Raw genomic sequence first — 12896 nt, forward strand, 5'->3', positions numbered from 1 at the left:
GGGCTCTTGTGTTCGAATCCTGCTTGCTGGTTCCTCACTGGCATCTGGTTGGCCGCTGTGAGAACAGGAGGCTCTTTCTGACGTCCTCATGGTTTCCTCTTCTCTTCCAGGTGTCTGCGGCTGTTGTGGAGCTTTGCGCCCTCGTTACAAGAGGCTGGTTGACAACATTTTCCCCGAGGATCCAGAGGTAAACATGCCTTCTCTGCTCAGCCCAACTCAGAGTTGTTGTGTTTGTGTGTGTGTGTGTGTGTGTGTGTGTGTGTGTGTGTGTTGACATCCTTCCCTCCTCGCCCTCCCAGGAATGCGGATTCTGCACAGAGCATCCAAATTCTTTAGGTCAAGATCAATACTGCAAAGGGCAGCCTGACCGGTGCAAATTTCCTGGGCTGGACCGCAAGTGATGCAAATCTTATGGGAATGTTCAGGGATGCAGGAGAGGATATATTGTTCAGTTATAGCCTTTCCAACTTGTGTAAACAAGCTCACAATTTAGCAGAGTAACATTCCCCTTTTTTAAACTCACAGTAGATGTGTTTGCTCAGGCTCGCTAAAGCCTCTATAATAACTGTTCTGGTGTTTTCCCCTTATTCCCTCAGAAAAGATAAGACATGACACAGTCTTCTATAAAAGTATAAAAAGAGTTTACTCACTCACATTCTGTTCACAATCGGATCCCAGAAGGCAGACTTAGCTTAGAAAAGTAACATACACCTGGAAACTATCTCATAAGGAAACAGTCCCTTTTGTCTTCTCTTGGCTAGAGGTCAAGAGAGAATCTTAGGCTAAGCAGATGTTGCTTCTTCAATGCATGTGGTCAAAAAGAGAGAGAGAGATGGCTGCCCTGCCCTGTGCTTTTGTTGTTACCTGCACAGGTGAGGCCACACCCACCTCTAGTCACATGCAGAGGAAGTCTGTCCCAGCCCAGAAGGAAACAGGAAGTTTACCTGCTGGCTGGACAAACATTCCTCCCCATGTGTAAGCATGTTCACTCTAGGAATGTTGTACTTGACTGCTCTTGTGTTTCACATCCCACAAATCTCATCGCTTCCCCTTGAGGGGCGGATTCTAGTTGCAGTCATTGCCTGGGTGGAGCGGGTGAGGGGAGAGTACAATCCAGAACAGAGCCCTGGGGTAGCACTGAAGAGGATTTTATCTTTTTGCCCCCTACTGTGGTCATAGAATCATAGAATTGTAAAGTTAGAAGGGACTCCAAAGGACATCAAGTCCAACCCCCTGCAATGCGGGTTCCAAGCTGGGACCCACAAGAAACAATTGGAGCTTAAGGGCAAACTAACTGATTGATGTTGCGTTTAGTTTGTCCCATGGGAGTAAACCTCATAGGGTTCATCGGGGACTTGCCTCTGATGGTGAGTGATTAAGGGTTGTTCCCTAAAGCAGAAATCATCATGTTCCCCCAACCAAAGCCAGTCAAAGGGTCTGGAAACCAATCCTTACAAGGAACACTTGAGGGAGCTGGTGATGCAAGCATGATGAGGAATGGTTGAAGGAGTTGGATATGTTTTAGCCTGGAAAAGAGGAGACTGAGAGGAGCTATGATAGCCATCTTCCAATATCTCAAGGGCTGTCGCATGGAAGAAGGGGCAAGCTTGCATTCTGCTGCTCTGGAGGGTAGGACTCGAACCCATGGCTTCAAGTTACAGTGGTACCTTGGTTCTCAAACTTAATCCGTTCCGGAAGTCTGTTCCAAAGCCAAAGCGTTCCAAAACCAAGGCACGCTTTCCCATTGAAAGTAATGCAAAACGGATTAATCCATTCCAGACTTTTAAAAACAACCCCTAAAACAGCAATTTAACATGAATTTTACTATCTAACAAGACCATTGATCCATAAAATGAAAGCAATAATCAATGCTCTGTACTGTAAAATAAATAAGACAGTATTGTAGATGATAAAAATAAAAAATAAAATAAAAAAAATCTTACCTGCACTGATGATAGTCATTGTTAGGATGGGGGGCTTTTATCCATTTCTGCAGTCACACAATGTGAATGTTTAGTCAGAATCTCCTTTCTTGCTACTTGAAGCCATGGGTTCGAGTCCTACCCTCCGGAGCAGGAGAAAATAAGCTTGTTTGCTCTTCCATGTGACAGCCCTTGAGATTCTTGGAGATGGCTATCCTATCTCCTGTGTCTCCTCTTTCCCAGGCTAAACATACCCTGCTCCTTCTGTCAGGAGCTCGTCTTACACTCGAGTAGGACCCTGGCAGAGACATATGCCCGACTGGCATGTTCCCTCCCTCCTGGTCATTTTTTTTGGGAGCTTCAAAAGCTTTCTTCTGCCCGAACATCACAGCGACCGACGCCAACAGACACCGGCACATTAAGGGATCCGCAAAGTTTTCACAGTTGCGTAACAGATCTCAGCAACTCAGCATTTTGGCTAATCTACTTTATTTACATATAAACACACACGGAGCACTGCAACATGACTCCCTCTCTCTCTAGCATCAGACAGCAAAGAGAAAAAGGACAAAGGACAATAGTCCCACTTCACGGAACACAGTAACAGAAACATCCTGTCTCCATCACTTCCCACTCTGTGGAGTCAAAACATATCACGTCATGGGAAAGACAAAAGTCCCATGACTGCAATCACAGAGCAGGAATTCTAACAGGCAGCTCATTGCCAAACGGGGAGGGCTGTTTTCACACCTCCTTCCATATGTCTTCTCTTCCCCCCCCCCCCACATCTCCCTGAAACTTTCTTCCTGACTTCCTTCCGAACTGAAAGGCAAAGCACAGGAGGTAGAGATCCAAAAGTGCTGCCAAATTAAGGGTTATCTTTTCCGGGAATGGGGGATGCATCCTGTTTTTTTTAAGAGTGAAGGATACGTGATTGCAAAAGGTAGGAGGATAGAGGAATCTGTCAATTCTCGTTTTCCTCATTTTTGTTATTTTTCTAATCTTCAGTTCAGCTCATCGTGTCCAAACTTTGTGGGGTAGGAGTTTTGGGGGGAAGGGGGGAAATTTCCTCTAAAGTAATGCATTTATGTACATTATTTTCACAAAGGTATGCATTTTTATACAAACTCCCCCCCCCCATTTAATGCATTTTGGTTCCCGTTGTTTCTCCCTCCAGACTTCTGTTACTTTGGGGGACACTATAGACTTTAATCAAACAATGAACTACTGACTACATATTAAGAACGTTCCATAATTACAGTTTAATGCAATTCCTATCAATAATAACAATAATAATAATAATAATAATAATAATAATAATAATAATAATAATTTATTATTTATACCCTGCCCATCTGGCTGGGTTTCCCCAGCCACTCTGGGCGGCTTCCAACAAAACACTAAATACAATAACCTATTAAACATTAAAAACTTCCCTAAACAGGGCTGCCTCCAGATGTCTTCTAAAAGTCTGGTAGTTGTTGTTCTCTTTGACATCTGATGGGAGGGTGTTCCACAGGGCGGGTGCCACCACTGAGAAGGCCCTCTGCCTGGTTCCCTGTAACTTGGCTTCTCGCAGGGAGGGAACCGCCAGAAGGCCCTCGGCGCTGGACCTCAGTGTCCTGGCAGAATGATGGGGATGGAGATGCTCCTTCAGGTATACTGAGCCGAGGCCATTTAGGGCTTTAAAGGTCAGCACCAACACTTTGAATTGTACTGGGAGCCAGTGTAGGTCTTTCAAGACCGGTGTTATGTGGTCTCAGCGGCCGCTCCCAGTCACCAGTCTAGCTGCTGCATTCTGGATTAGTTGTAGTTTCCAGGTCCCTTCAAAGGTAGCCCCATGTAGAGCGCATGGCAGTAGTCCAAGCGGGAGATAACCAGAGCATGCACCACTCTGGCAAGACATATTACATGGCAAGGCATTCGACAAGGTGCCCCATGATATTCTTGTAAAGAAGCTGGTAAAATGCGGACTTGACTATGCTACCACTCAGTGGATTTGTAACTGGCTGACTGACCGAACCCAAAGGGTGCTCATCAATGGTTCCTCTTCATCCTGGAGAAGAGTGACTAGTGGGGTGCCACAGGGTTCTGTCTTGGGCCCGGTCTTATTCAACATCTTTATCAACGACTTGGATGATGGACTCAAGGGCATCCTGATCAAATTTGCAGATGACACCAAACTGGGAGGGGTGGCTAACACCCCAGAGGACAGGATCACACTTCAAAACAACCTTGACAGATTAGAGAACTGGGCCAAAACAAACAAGATGAACTTTAACAGGGAGAAATGTAAAGTATTGCACTTGGGCAAAAAAAATGAGAGGCACAAATACAAGATGGGGGACACCTGGCTTGAGAGCAGTACATGTGAAAAGGATCTAGGAGTCTTGGTTGACCACAAACTTGACATGAGCCAACAGTGTGACGCGGCAGCTAAAAAAGCCAATGCAATTCTGGGCTGCATCAATAGGAGTATAGCATCTAGATCAAGGGAAGTAATAGTGCCACTGTATTCTGCTCTGGTCAGACCTCACCTGGAGTATTGTGTCCAGTTCTGGGCACCACAGTTCAAGAAGGACACTGGCAAACTGGAACGTGTCCAGAGGAGGCCAACCAAAATGGTCAAAGGCCTGGAAACGATGCCTTATGAGGAACGGCTAAGGGAGCTGGGCATGTTTAGCCTGGAGAAGAGGAGGTTAAGGGGTGATATGATAGCCATGTTCAAATATATAAAAGGATGTCATATAGAGGAGGGAGAAAGGTTGTTTTCTGCTGCTCCAGAGAAGCGGACACGGAGCAATGGATCCAAACTACAAGAAAGAAGATTCCACCTAAACATTAGGAAGAACTTCCTGACAGTAAGAGCTGTTCGACAGTGGAATTTGCTGCCAAGGAGTGTGGTGGAGTCTCCTTCTTTGGAGGTCTTTAAGCAGAGGCTTGACAACCATATGTCAGGAGTGCTCTGATGGTGTTTCCTGCTTGGCAGGGGGTTGGACTCGATGGCCCTTGTGGTCTATTCCAACTCTATGATTCTATGATTCTATATAGTCTTCAGTGCATGACTAGTTATGACTGACAGCTTGAAAACTTGTGCCATGAACCAAGCATTTCTGATTATTTCTGACTGTAGGAAGATTTGCTTCTGCGCTTTGACCGTCTGATGGGGCCGCCTCAGCACATTCTGTGCAGTCGTGTTTGTGTGCTTTTGTAAGCAGACATTCTGCAAATATGACAAAGTTGTTGTTTGGCATTCGTCATGTTGCGTTACAGATACAATATTAACATTTAGAGGGTATGTTCAGTTCAGCAGTGCTTATATTACAGACATTAGTCATTAGGTTTATAAAAATTTCAACGGGTACCAATATTATCATATTGATAATTAATAAGAGAACGAGATCACACATTTCTTTTATGACCAATGTAAAGTTTTTTAGCCTGTCTGCCCTTTCTGGGGTGCCTGAGAAAGGAGTCTCCAAACCCATTCTCAGCCGCCTTGAGCAAGTCTTCTTGGAGTAAAGGTGAAGGGACCCCTGACCATTAGGTCCAGTCGTGGCCGACTCTGGGGTTGCAGCACTCATCTCGCTTTACTGGCCAAGGGAGCCGGCGTACAGCTTCTGGGTCATGTGGCCAGCTTGGCTAAGCCGCTTCTGGCGGACCACAGCAGCACACGGAAACACCGTTTACCTTCCTGCTGGAGTGGTACCTATTTATCTACTTGCACTTTGATGTGCTTTCAAACTGCTAGGTTGGCAGGAGCAGGGACCGAGCAACGGGAGCTCACCCCGTCGCGGGGATTCGAACCGCCGACCTTCTGATCGGCGAGTCCTAGGCTCTGTGGTTTAACCCACAGCGTCACCCGCGTCCCATAAACATCTGGGTAGGCTTCTCTAAACTATAATGTTTTGGGGCAGTAGCAGAAGAGTGTGCTATAGAGGCACCTGCCTGATCTCAATAGGCAGGGAGTTCCAAAGGTTAAGTGCTGCTGCACTAAGAGATTGAGTTCTTACAATTGGGGGTTTAGGGCACCAGTAATGGTGCCAGTTCTACCAATCAAAGTTTGCCCCCAAATTTACAAAAGTCTGAAGCAGAGAGCTTTTATAGGGGCTGGGCTGTACCACGTGACCTGCCAGTGGCTCCTCGGTTTCTCCCTAGATCTCCCCTAGATCGCTCCTTTGAGCAGAGGTCCTTGTCTCACATCCCTCAAGACGGCCGTGCAGACTTGAGTCCTAACACATGTTCCCTTTTTTTCCAGGATGGGCTGGTGAAAACCAACATGGAGAAGCTGACTTTCTACGCCCTTTCTGCTCCCGAGAAGCTCGACCGCATCGGCGCTTACCTGTCAGAAAAACTGATCCGAGATGTGAGCAGGCACCGATACGGGTAAGGGAGACCCGCGTATTCAGCGGGTTGGGCTGGATGACCTGGGGAGGGCCCTTCCAACCCCACAGTTCCATGATTCTACAGCCCTGCAGTGGGATGAGAAAAGCTTTTAAAACCAGGGACCCTTTCTAGCCTATACAAAAAGTTGTTGCCCACGTGCGGAATAATAATGATAATAATAATAATAATAATAATAATAATAATAATAATAATAATAATAATTTTTTTACCCTGCTCATCTGCCTGGGTTTCCCCAGCTACACAGCATTTTAAAAGTGGAAGCAAAGTTGAGCCATAGATGGCTTCTCCTCCTGTCTTTTATCTGCCCCGAATTTTCAAACGAGGTCCACAAATTTAGCATTTTGAGAGACGCCGTAAAGCTTTCCCCCATCCGTTTCTCCGCAATTCCTAGCGTCACGAGAAAAGGACCAAAGCTTTTCCCTGCCCCCTTTCTCTATGAATAATATTATAAATATCTCTTTGGCGCTAAAGAATTCTGCCTCTGCCGCCTCTTTTCTAAAGAAACAGAAGATTCCACCATTCCGCTTCATTTTTCAAATTCTATTTTTGCTGAGCCGCCTGAGTCATTTCTATATCCATCCTCTTTCTGCTCACACCTGCCTTTTCGCTTCGCTGGAGCGGCTGCTCCACTTAGTAGGTGGTGTTTGCCGGAGAGATGGTGCTGTGAGTCTTCTGGGGGCGGTGATGTTGCCAATAATAAATTGCCGCTCTGATTCCGAGGTATCGGGTCGACTCCAGATGAAACAGGGCCTTCAAATACTTCTGGGGTGGGTTTTTGGTTTATTCCCCCCATCTTGGCGACACAACCAGGACGCACAACTGTCTCTTTGCGCTTCCTGCTCCTGTTTGCCTGTTGTGTTTTGCTTTCATCTGCTGGAGAAAAAAAGTGGGTTTTTTTTGGGGGGGGGGAGATGTTGGAGAGAAAGAGGGGCGCGGAAGCGTCACTCAGAAGCATGGAAAATGGGAGACGTTTCAAAGCTGCAAAGACGTCCGCTTTCATCAGAAATGACAATCCCTTCAAAGGGATTGTCTGAGGTTCTGCGTTCAAGGGACGGCTAATGAGGTTTTGCTCGCAATGGAGCCTTTGATGGAGAAGAGTTTGATGTTGGCAGCAAAGGCTGTGGCGGGTGCTGGAGGGCACATGCCGCCTCCTCCGATTTCAGATGTTGGGTTGACTTGGAGGCACTGGTTAATTCCCTCCAGAGAATGGGACTCTCGGCTTTGATCTCCACACACCGTTGAAATGGTGGATTTCAGCGGAACTCGTGAAACTCCTTTATCTGAGATCAAAACCCTTGGCTGTCTAGCTCAATATAGTCTGCTTCATCTGGCAGTGACAGTCTGGCATTTTTGGGCAGAGGAGGATCTTTCGCTTTATTTACCTGATCCTGTAAATGGTCAATACCAGAAGCTCTAACTGGAGCCTTCTGCATTCAAGACATGTGCCCTACTACTGAGTTATTATTATTTTATGAATATTATTACAGTCGTACCTTGGAAGTCGAAGGGAATCCGTTCCAGAAGCCCATTCGACTTCCAAAACATTCGGAAACCAAAGCGCGGCTTCTGATTGGCTGCAGGAACCTCCTGCAGCCAATCAGAAGCCCAGTCAGACGTTCGGGTTCCAAAAGAACATTTGTGAGCCGGAACAGTCACTTCCGGGTTTGGGAGGCAAAACATCTGAGTTCCAGGGCATTCGGGATCCAAAGTAAGACTGTACTGCTATTTTTCTATAAAAGAAACACCATTAACACCTTCCTTGTTCTCTTATTCTGGCAATGGCGCCCACCTGAGAGGTGCCAGTACTGATTTCTGGTGAGTTCCAGATGGGGAAAAAAGCCCTGATTATTATTATTTATTTATAGCCTAGCTTTTAATTATTTACTTGTTTTTATCCCGTATCTTGTTGGGACGCGGGTGGTGCTGTGGGTTAAACCACAGAGCCTAGGACTTGCCGATCAGAAGGTCGGCGGTTCGAATCCCCATGACGGGGTGAGCTCCCGTTGCTCGGTCCCTGCTCCTGCCAACCTAGCAGTTCAAAAGCACGTCAAAGTGCAAGTAGATCAATAGGTACCACTCCGGCAGGAAGGTAAACTGCGTTTCCGTGCACTGCTCTGGTTCGCCAGAAGCAATCTTAAGGGTGAAGTGAGGTATGTAAATCTAACAAATAAACTAAAATAAAAATAACATTTTCCCCCTGGTAGGGACTCAAGGTGGCTTACAGATGAAATAAGAACAGCTGAAAACATAGAAAGAAAAACAATAATTAAAAACAATTAAACACATACACATACACACATGATTTATTAAAAAAATACAGATAATCGTTTCTCTAGGCAGGGAGTTCCAAAGTTGTCTGGGAGCCGCCACCGAGAAGGCCCTCTCCCACATCCCCAGCAAACGTGCCTGGGCAGGGGGCAGGACTGAGAGAAGGGCCACCTCGGAAGATATCAAAACCTGGGGAGGGTTATAGGAGGGGATTCTACGTCTGTGCAACAAAATATGACCCTGGACAGGTCTTGAAACTGAAGCCTCACTGTTGTAGGGCTGTCATACGCCTGGGATTTCCCAGACATATCTGGGATCCGTCTATCGGAAATTGCGTCTGGGCGGAATTTCCAAAAATCGCTGAAAATTTCCTGCAAAACCCGGATGTATTGCAACCCCTGTCGATAGTGTTGATTTCTGGAGAATTGCCATAAAAATAGCTCAAAAACTGTTATTTTTGGGGGGAGATTTTGCAAAAAAAACCCAACAAAAACAAAACCACCCTCAACAACTTGTGTCCGGATTTTCACTTTTTGAAATATGACAACCCTAATTGGGTAGTCCAGGCTTGATGGGCCTATGTCTGACAAAGAGAGAGACTCGAGTTCTGAAATGATTGAATAAGTGGGCTTAAATATCCACTGCAAAAACATTGCCTTTGCAAACAGTCCAGGCCTGTTTGTCTTCCACTGACAGGTGATTTATTTTTGCCTTTTGGGCTGGCTGAGCCCTGGAGAGACACCGACGTCTTCAAGTCTTTGCTTGACGTCAATTGCGGTGCCTGGGGAGCAAAACCTGTGTCTGCCGTGGCCTTATTGAGCGGATTTATTTTTTATTTGGTGTGTGTGTGTTTTAACGGAGCAGGATGTCCTCATTAACTCTCTTTCTCCACGCCTTGCTTTTGATGTTTACCTCCCAGGCAGGTCCCAGGGGAAATCCTGGGCTCAGATTCTGGAACAGGTGAGCTCAGAAGACACGTCGGCCAGCTCTGAGCCCAGAAATCTGTGATGGAGCAACGAAAAGGGATTGAGAAGGGTTCTGCTGCTGGACTAGAACTGGGAGAAGAATGTAGGGAGTTGTTATAAGGGGAAAAAACCTGCTCCTTTTCCCTTATGGGGTATCCGAGAGCCCATATAGAGTCCTTAAGTGGGTTCTCTATCGGTAGGAGAAAATAACAGAGGCCAGCCAGAGAATATTGAGAAGCAAAGCAGCTAGTAAGCCTGTTCTTTATTAAACTGTTGCAACAGGGTCCTCACTCACCACACGCAGCAGGAAGGAGGAACCCAGAACAATGGTGCGCAAGCCCTTATATAGACTTTTAAAACTGCCCCCCCTGTAAGCTCAAGACCACCCCCCAAAACATCATACATACAACACAGAAGGAGGCGGTCTACAGCAGAAATCCTACCTGCCAGGATACCTGATAGTGGTCACTGATTGCATTACCTGGGCAGCCTGGCCATTCTTTGGTGATGGTTAATACTTTAGTTCCTGAGTCCAGGTCACAGGCTCACCCTATTCATACACAAAGATGCCCTTAAGACAGGATTTGCAAACAAAAGGACAATGGGAAGGCTTTCCAAATTTGCCTCCCTTCCTGCAGAGGAATATTTGAGGTCACTGGGAGAGTTGAAATGCCTTCAGGATTGCTCTCCTATACTATTTCAGACACATGGTTTATATATGTGTTTGCCTTGTACATTGATGAACATTTAATTTATATTTGAGACCTTAGAATTCTAACAACAGAGTCATAGAATCATAGAATTGCAGCATTGGAAGGGACCCCAAGGGTCATCTAGTCCAACCCCCTGCAATGCAGGAATCACAGCTCAAGAATCCTTGGCAGGTGACCACCCAGCCTCCCACGAAGGAGAGCCCACCACCTTCTGAGGGAGTCCGTTCCCCTGTCAAACAAAGGTTTAGTTGGAATCTCCTTCCTTGTTATTTGAACATTGGTTCTGGTCTTCCCTTCTGAAGCAGCAGAAAGCAAGCTTGCTCCATCTTCCATGTGACAGCCGGTGTTCTTCTTCATCATCATCATCTTCTTCTTCTTCCTCCTCCTCCTCCTCCTTCTCTTCTTCTTCTTCATCATCTTCTTCTTCCTCTTCATTATCATCTTCTTCATCATCATCTTCTTCAACATCATCTTCTTCCTCCTCCTTCCCCTTCTTCTTCTTCTTCTTCTTTGGCAATCCCTCTTAGCCTAGTAAGATTGTCTTCCATAAACACGGTCTTAACAGTGAGTCCGTAAGTGACTGTGGAGGCCAATTCTGGATCCACACGTCCTTCCACAGTGGTTTCCGGGTGGGAGTTGATCACGTTGAGGGTTTGCCAAGCGTGCCTTCCTCCTAGCATGTTTCTCCCTTGTGTCCTGAGTTCTAGTGTCTTCAAAGCCCATGACACCTTTGGTAAAGGCTGTTCTCCAACTGGAGCGCTCGCAGGCCAGTGTTTGTTGACCAGTGGCATTATGCTTTCCATTTTTAAGTTCGGAATAAAGTAGTTGCTTTGGAAGATGATAATCCGGCATCTGCAAAACATGACCAGTCCAACGAAGTTGATGTTGAAGAATCATCGCTTCATCATCTTCTGTGTGACAGCCTGCATTGCAGAGGGTTGGACTAGATCAGGGATGTCCAACAGGTCAATCGGGATCAACTGGTCGATCCCCAGAAGGTTTCGGTAGATCATGGTAGATTGCTGGCTTCTCCATCCAGCTCCTCCCCCTGCCCCGCCCTCTAGATCGCTAGAGTGGAAGTTGGAGTTTTCGCAACGAGGCTGACTGTCTCATTAGCAATCTCTTTGTGAGTGCCTTTTTTATTTATTTGACCTAAGCTGCTAAATTAACGAATATCTCCTCCCTAAAAAAACAACTCTGACCTGAACACCCCCCCCCCCAAAATAAAAGGGGTAGATCACTGCCAGATTTTAATCGTGTGAGTAGATTGCAGTCTCTTGGAAGTTGGACGTCCCTGGACTAGGTGACTCTACAATTCCGTGATCCTGTGACTGGATAAAAATCAGCTTCCTGCATTCCTTTGTACCCTTTGGTGACATTGAGTGTTACCTTCCCTTGTTCTCCTTCTAACCCAGTAAGGGATGGAGTCATTCTAAAGGTGGTTTTGCTTTCTCTTTCTCCACCTGCCACTCCAGGTACGTCTGCATCGCGATGGAAGCCCTGGACCAGCTCCTGATGGCCTGTCACTGCCAGAGCATCAATCTTTTCGTGGAGAGCTTCCTGAAGATGGTGGCCAAGCTGCTGGAGTCAGAGAAGCCAGACCTGCAGATCCTTGGCACAAACTCAGTAAGCGTTGTGAGATTCTGAGGAAGAGGTGCAGGTAGCAGACTTAGAATCATAGAGTTGGAAGAGACCACAAGGGCCATCGAGTCCAACCCCCTGCCAAGCAGGAATCACCATCAGAGCACTCCTGACATATGGTTGTCAAGCCTCTGCTTAAAGACCTCCAAAGAAGGAGACTCCACCACACTCCTTGGCAGCAAATTCCACTGTCGAACAGCTCTTACTGCCAGGAAGTTCTTCCTAATGTTTAGGTGGAATCTTCTTTCTTGTAGTTTGGATCCATTGCTCCGTGTCCGCTTCTCTGGAGCAGCAGAAAACAACCTTTCTCCCTCCTCTATATGACATCCTTTTATATATTTGAACATGGCTATCATATCACCCCTTAACCTCCTCTTCTCCAGGCTGAACATGCCCAGCTCCCTTAGCTGTTCCTCATAAGACATCATTTCCAGGCCTTTGACCATTTTGGTTGCCCTCCTCTGGACACGTTCCAGTTTGTCAGTGTCCTTCTTGAACTGTGGTGCCCAGAACTGGACACAGTACTCCAGGTGAGGTCTGACCAGAGCAGAATACAGTGGCACTATTACTTCCCTTGATCTAGATGCTATATTCCTATTGACTTGCCTTGCTATATTCCTATTGACTTGGCCAGGGCCTTTTCAACACTGGCCCCGGCCTGGTGGAATGCTCTGTCTCATGAGACCAGGGCCCTGCGGGATCTGATTTCTTTCCGCAGGGCCTGTAAGACAGAATTGTTCCGCCTGGCCTTTGGCTTGGAATCAACTTGATCCCTTTCCCCTCTTTCCTCTTTCCTTTTTCCTGTGATGGAACTCCTACTTGGGGACTTCCCTGGCTTTTTTCTGGCCCACGTATGACCAGTCTGGATAGCTGGCCTTGGTGAAGATTTGACGTTTTCATCCCCAAAAAGTTTTTGATTTGAGTTTCTACTGAAATGAGGCTGTATTTTAATGTTGTACTTAATCTTGTTTTTAAGTTGT

At 46.4% G+C, this 12896-nt stretch overlaps 1 protein-coding gene across 7 annotated transcripts in view; it reads left to right on the plus strand.

The window, feature by feature from the left end:
* EFR3B (EFR3 homolog B) overlaps nt 1-12896 on the plus strand; it is a 121878-nt gene that overhangs the window by 65649 nt on the left and 43333 nt on the right. For 6 of the 7 annotated variants that reach the window (XM_028725271.2, XM_028725266.2, XM_077925366.1 and 3 more), the window contains exons 2-4: nt 111-187; nt 6181-6308; nt 11751-11901. In XM_028725271.2, coding sequence (XP_028581104.1) covers nt 111-187; nt 6181-6308; nt 11751-11901 — 356 coding nt within the window. Of the gene's footprint in view, nt 1-110; nt 188-6180; nt 6309-11750; nt 11902-12896 lie in introns of those variants that run through there. The other variant, XM_028725274.2, reaches the window with a different exon arrangement.

The sequence above is a fragment of the Podarcis muralis genome, chromosome 3 (genome assembly GCF_964188315.1).
Source record: "Podarcis muralis chromosome 3, rPodMur119.hap1.1, whole genome shotgun sequence".
Taxonomy (NCBI): Eukaryota; Metazoa; Chordata; class Lepidosauria; order Squamata; family Lacertidae; genus Podarcis; species Podarcis muralis.